The 7,285-nt window shown below is 28.2% G+C and overlaps 1 protein-coding gene across 1 annotated transcript; it reads left to right on the forward strand.

Moving 5' to 3' along the window:
* Window positions 1-1,746: 1,746 nt before the first annotated feature.
* On the forward strand, window positions 1,747-6,778 carry LOC111637542 (LETM1 domain-containing protein 1-like; the record flags this gene model as incomplete). Its single annotated transcript, XM_023383048.1, has 5 exons — window positions 1,747-1,900; window positions 5,986-6,155; window positions 6,242-6,354; window positions 6,424-6,506; window positions 6,588-6,778. Coding segments are annotated over exons 1-5 (616 nt in total), but the record flags the coding sequence as incomplete, so codon positions are not given.
* Between the last annotated feature and the right edge of the window lie 507 nt (window positions 6,779-7,285).

Raw genomic sequence — 7,285 nt, forward strand, 5'->3', positions numbered from 1 at the left:
GCTACCTAATTTTCAGAAAGAATTAATAACTCGGTAATTCTAGTAAATGCTCTTTTCTGATTCTCATCGATTCCAGAAAATTCTTTACTGTATAAACTTTGTTTGATGAAGAAATATATTAATAACATGTAGATTCTACATGTTATTAATATATTTTGGATATAATGTCCAGAGATGAAAAAATCCGAACCTTGCTTTTGCAAAATAAAAAAAATCCATGTAATATTTTAATCTTATTTAATACAAAATGTCACATAAATTCAGAATTGTGAGTAATTTTCACGTTTAAATCAGTATTTTTCTAGTTTGGTATTGAAATCAGGCTAGATGACCGAGTGGTTAAGGTGATAGCTCACCGTTCTGGGAGAACCGGAATCAGGACGGGCCGAAATCCCCAAAAATTTTTCGGCGGTGGTCCATCCTGATATGTCGAACCCGATCTCTTACCATCCAATCTCCCCATTGTGGGCCTGGCCAAACTCATAATAGGCGGGGAGAGTTAAAGAAAACTGCCAAGTCCAGTAGATAAGTAGAGAGATAGAGAGTGATATGTCTTTATTATGTTCATAATAATGAACCACATCAGTGAGAAGATTGGATGGTGGAGGAATTTGCTTTCCCGTGGGATTAGATTACAGTCGACTCCCTTATAACACTGTTGATAATTCCATTTTATATGAATTCCATGTTGTACGAGTCACTTAGCTTTTACAAATACGTGAGCCGTTCACAGCCCGGCACACGTATTTGTAAAATCTAAGTGACTCGTACAACATGGAATTCATATAACACGGAATTATCAACAGTGTTATAGGTGGGGTCGACTGTAACAGGATAAGGTAACGCAACAAATGGACAAATCGCTCATTTGTTGCGTTGTCTTATTCTGCGTCACAATATCTGAAATGGATTATATAAACGCCATTATAGTCTACAAAGAATACAATATAACGAGACACAAGTGGGCGTATTCGAAAAGTCATAGACTTGTCGGTCGAATCTAACCGAGTGACGTCAAAGGAAACTTTCCGTTGACGTCAACTGGGAGGATAATCTGAATGAAGTTCCTTTTTATGAACGTGTTTTTCTAGCTAACGAGTAAGATGGCGAAAAATATCGAAATTTGTTTCTATTATACGGACAGTAGCCGACGATGACGAAATGCTGATGATAAAATTATCATCATGTTATGAATTTAGACAACGTCAAATGCCGCTCTCCTTCTCAGACAACTGACACGTGACTGAGTAAACGTCACGATTTTTAACTGACGTCACGTCCGGTGGTTTCTCATAACTGACTATTCGAATACGACTGATTACAGTAAAGTATATACAGTAAGCATAATTGAAACTTATTACATTGCTTATTATTGGCTAACTTTTTACGTCAGCAAACTCGTGTAGCCTATAAGCCGTCCCTTATCAAATGCGGTGCCTAATTGAGTATAATTAAAAAAACCAACAACTAAACAAAAATTTATTATTATTATTTTAAAATGTTTTAAAATCAGCAATATTAAAGAAACGATCAGCAACATCTTTTTAAAAAACAAGAATAAAAATTTCCCTTTTTTTTCCCGAAGATTGGGGCAAATGAATTACAAAAAGCTAACGGTACTTTACCAAACTGTCAGTTTTATATATAAGAGATAATATTAATTTTCAACTTAAAAAATTAAGCATTTTTCTATAAAAATTTTATAGAAAAGCTAAAAATGAAGGCATAATCGATAAAAAACAGAAACGAAGACGAACATTGCCGCCATCTGTCGTCAAAGTTAACAACTACACCAGACCAAAACAAGATGGAAGCTGTGATACAAATACAGTGAATTTGATATGTTATCTCGCATTTGCCGGTTTCGTCTTGTGTTTATTAAAGATATATCATCTCAAAGGTAATCTTTCATTGTGCCATTTAACATAAAACGTTTTCTTCTTTAAACAACGGTACGACGCTTGCATACCAACGTGTTTTCCACGTGTTGTAATTGATTATTTAACACGTTTGTTATTATTTTTATGAATCAATTTCACAAATGTACGAATATTTTTCTTGTTTAAAAGCATTCTATTCTATTATATAAATATATATCAAAATGAAATGATTTCGACAGTGCACTACGCCATATTGATGCTTATTGCATCTTGCAATGAGTCATCCTCTCATTTTCATTGTATTTTAGGTTAGACTCAACCTAATTTTTTCTAAAATTCAATTAATTTCTCAAGAATTGCATAGGATAAACTATATAATAACTTGAAGTAATAAACCATTTAGATAGAATGTATAATATAGGATATGTATAATGACAATATATGTAATATAGGATATTCTATATGCTGTCATTATACATATATAACAAACAAGCATGCAAACATTTAAGACATAAAGAAGTGGGAGATAATTTATTTAAGCATAAATATTTTCGCAACTCTTGTTTTGCCACCTGATTTTTAGAAATCTGCCACATAACAAGGATTGTGCCATGGCCGGATGACTGATTGATTGGTTAAGGTGGCAGTCTATCGCTCTAGAGATCCAGGATCAAATCTGGATGGCTTGAAAAACCTTGGGAACTTTTTGGCGGGTGGTTGGTCCAAATACGTTCCTCGCTGTCTAGTCACTCCAGTGTTGGTCTGGTTAAACCTGTAATAGATTTGGTGGAAAGGCCCTCTTAGAAAGGAGTAAAAAACTATTATTAAATTTAAAATAGCATGTTTAAATTCTGAAGTTAATCATTTTTTTACATGATTGACTTCTGCTGTGCAATTGATGATGGAATGAACCAGTTCTGAAAATGTATTTATTATATTACATTCTCAAATAAACTATTTCTGGCTTCTTTATACCATAAATATGTTTGATTATTTACTTAAAGAATCAATTATGTTGAAGGAGATGTTCATAATTAAATTTACAATTATACATAATAACTTGAAGTAATGTACTTTTCAGATATATAAATTCTGTATATTCTTGTGTATTATATAATAAGGATATTCTGTTTAAATGTTTGAATATTCATAAATATATTACATGTATTTTGAATATATGTATATGTAGAATATATTCAAAATTTCAGATATATAAAATTTTATATATCTGAAATTTTCAAATTTTATTATTTCAAATTTTTAGCTTAAAAAATGTTAAATAGTAATTTATTTTTTTAAAAGAAGTGCATTAATTTTTATGCATCTTTTTATATGGTTAAATTTATAATTTACATCTCATAAATCATATATAAAATCAATTTTTTGTTTACTATTTAGTTTAATTGTTAAAAGAAATGAACCATTTCAAATAATAATAAAACTCATTAGTTTAATTGCAATAAAAAGTTTATACTTAAGCCATGATAAAGAATTGGATTTAGTTTTAAGCCAATGATCGGCAACCTTTTTTGTAACAAGAGCCAATTTTTTAAATTTTCAATAGAAACCAAATGCCAAGAGCTATGGGCTATGTAAATGAGAATGTCTTTAATACAATAGAATTGTAATTAGTGGCATATATATATTTTTTTTTTAAGGTGCAAACATAATAATTATTATTATGGTGAGTATTCTTAACTTAGCTAAATTGAGAATAAAAAATATTTGGCTAAGAGCTTTTATTACTTTTAGTTTTAACTGTGTTGTAATTGTTTTCTTTTCATTACTATTGCTTTTTTTTATATTGTCACATGGCATATGGAATGTTCTGTTTTAAAAAAGTTGCTCGAATAACATCGTTTGATTTATGGAAACATATTATAACCTGATGATCTCAGAAATTGATCAAAAACGTTAATTTTTTCTAATAAATGTACCTGCTGGAACCACTACATGTGTATGCAATTTATATTATTTTCCAACTTTTGAGGTGTTTTTATTGCTTTTTTTATTTAATATTATTATTTCAGTATATTCTTATCATCAATCTTTTTACACTTTGTTCTTTTACTAATACATTTTATATATATCATAAAAACAACATCCCAATACTGGTAATATTAATCAGATTCACTATGTCACAAAACCAATAAGCCAGCATAAAAATCTTTGAGAAGCAAATGTTTTCATCCATTTTTAAAAGAACATCCTCAGGTTGGTGTTCTAAAATTCAAATTGCACGTTTTCAGACTGGATCATATACTTTATGTAGTTGTTGATGATTGGAGGATATGATCAGTTCCAAAAACATGCAATTTGAATTTTAGAACACCAGCCTGAGGATGTCCTTTTAAAAATGGATGAAAACATTTTCTTCTCAAAATGAGTAGTTCTTTTATGCTTGTTCATTGGTTTTGTGATGTAGTGAATCTTGGATATTTTAAATAGTTGTTCATTGTAATAGAGATTTCACTTAAGATAGTATAATATAAAATTACAATAATTCTGTTAAGGATGGCTATATTTACAAACAGCATCTCTCCCATATTCACTTTGTATCAGTTTTCCCATTTACTTAGTAACATTTACTAGTCATAAACTTTTAAAAGAGATAAACAGATATACATTAGTAATGACTGTGTACTATGAAAAAAAGCTTCCTGACACAATAATGTTTAATACATTTAAATATGGTTGTGTCAGGAAGCTCTTTTTTTGAAAGCAATAGAAAATTGATCATGTGATATGAAAGTAGACGGTCATTAATGAAAAACTTGTTCTATCTCTAACCTATAAAGATATATTGTAATTTTGCTATAATTTTGCTATAATTAATAATTCACTGATTGTTCACCTGTAATAAGTTGAGAAGTTCTATATATTTAGAGAGTGGAATGGGAGATGCAGGTTGCTGACCCCTGATTTAAGCCAAGGTTTTTAACTGGACAACAACAGATAACAAGAATTAATCACATACAGGATATAAGTTAGTTTAGACTAGATTTTATTTCTGAAATTGTCCATTGCTTATACAACTTTTAAAATTTTGTGATTAAAAAGTACAATGCATAACTAATCAAGATGGAATTATTTTAATTTTCAATTAATTTGTTTTTCTACTTTTATAATGATTAATTCTATGCAATTTTTTTTTCTAACAGATATTTCAGTTAATGTAAAAGAAATGAAAAATAATGATTACTGAACATATTCATTAAGAAGGGAAGGATAACTATCACTAATTAATATTGTTATCATATCTAATATTAATATGGTGCTATTTATATAAATAGCACCATATTTTATCACCACCATAAAATTTTCCAATTTTCACCACTATATTTAATAAATATGATGGTGAAAATTGGAAAATTTTATCGAAAAATAATGATTTAAACATAATGAATGGCATTACATTAGGATTCTGAAAGATCTTAAAGCTATTTGTAAAATTGCCAAAACAAAAAGTTTATATTTGGAAAATTCACAAAAAAGTTTTTTTTTTGTATCTTAATGCTATTTTTCTAATTATTATTATTAATTTTTTTAAATCCTTTATTTTTTCACTTTTAATCTTTTCTGCTCTATGGACACTAAGAGAGTCTTAAAATCGTACCCAACTTAAATTTTGCCAAGCCCATAGTTGGACCAGTGATGAGGGACAAGGTTCTTGGCATACTTGGGAAAAGACTGCTCATGAAAAATTACTGGGATTACAATCATTTATTAGAAGAGCAATAGAAAAATTTATTAAGACTTATCATACATATATTTAATTAATTTAACATTATTAATATATTCCATATCCACATGAAAATCTACAGATAAATTCTTAGAAATATTTCTTAATTTATCAATAATTATTTTGAGATATTGGTAGTTAAATGAAACACAATAATTTCAATTTTGATGCATTGCATGTGCCAACTAATTGTTCATTATAATGTACTATTCTTTCATGTTTATATTTGATATAAATAATGTTAACCTTCAGACATGAAGAATTAGGAATATTATATATAGACTATTAACAGATTGCTATGGTTTGAAAATATTAAATAAAAATAAATGAAATTAATTTTCACTGTTACTTTTTCCCCCCTAGGCTATATAGTACCGGAAGTACAAGTAAGAATGGAAGCAAATATGTTAAACCAGCAAAGGGACTTAAACAATACTTTGAAAATAAATTTAGCAGATTTGTTAAAGGATACGAAATCATATTACAGAATAAATTCCCCAGTGCATTTAAAGTTTATCAGGTATTTTCTGTAGGTAAATGATGACTTTCCTTTATAAATATTAACTTTTCTTATTCATATATTTATTTTTATAATATAAAAATCTTATTTGAAAACTAGGAACCAAAGAATTATATCGAGATATAAAAGAATATATGAGAATATCTCATGATTTACGTTATGGAAAGTCAGTAAGGAATTTGACAAGAAGGGAATTGGAAATATATTTTCAAGTATGTATTAAAACATTTTATATTTTATAAATATGAACATATTAGATAACTGATTTGTTTTATTTTTAGATTCCGAAAGATATGAAAAAAGTTGTACCTGTTTTACTCATTTCAACTCTTCCATTTGTAAATTATGTTGTTTTTCCTTTAGCGTAAGTAACAGAAAATTAACAATTAACAAATACTAATAGAAAAAAAAATTGCTATGACTGAAAATATGTTTTCTGTAACAGTTATTTATTTCCTCGTTACTTCTTATCATCACATTTCTGGAGTTTGCAACAAAGGATAGATTTTGCCTTAAGTCATCATAAAAGACGATTATATAATTACCGTCCAGTGTTTCGTCATCTTCAAGCCAAACTCTTGACCATAAATGATAAAGATTTAAAGGGAAAGTGGGCTAACATTTTATATCAGGCAAGTGAATTTTGTACTTTATTATTATTTAATATAGTGTTAAAATATTTTTTGTTTAAAGTATTAAATATATTTTTCTTTGTGGAAATTTTGTTGTGTGTTATCAATTAATAACATCACAAATTTCTGTTTTTAAATTTGTAATGACTACAAAATTTACCTTTTTTTTTTTTTTTTTTGCAAAAGTGACAAATGTGGTTTCCATTAGTGTAAACAACATGTAGAAGATACATTTATTTTCTCAGGGAAATTAAATAACAACTTGGAGGGAGAAGTAATTTTACTACATAAGAAAGTAATATTCCCTCATTCTTTTCATCATCAAAAAAAAAAATAAAAAAAAAAAAAANGCAATAACATTTGAAATGAACATAGGACAAACATGGCATTCCCATTTTTATTAATTACTAGCTGTGTTACCCGTTGTTGATGGGAGATATTTGGTGAAATTATATTTACTTACCTAAAGAGTATATCTGCAGAGAATTCTGTTACAGATTCATTATATTCC

This window comes from Centruroides sculpturatus, unplaced genomic scaffold, assembly GCF_000671375.1.
Source record: "Centruroides sculpturatus isolate CEXI.00-Female unplaced genomic scaffold, Cexi_2.0 scaffold1144, whole genome shotgun sequence".
Taxonomy (NCBI): Eukaryota; Metazoa; Arthropoda; class Arachnida; order Scorpiones; family Buthidae; genus Centruroides; species Centruroides sculpturatus.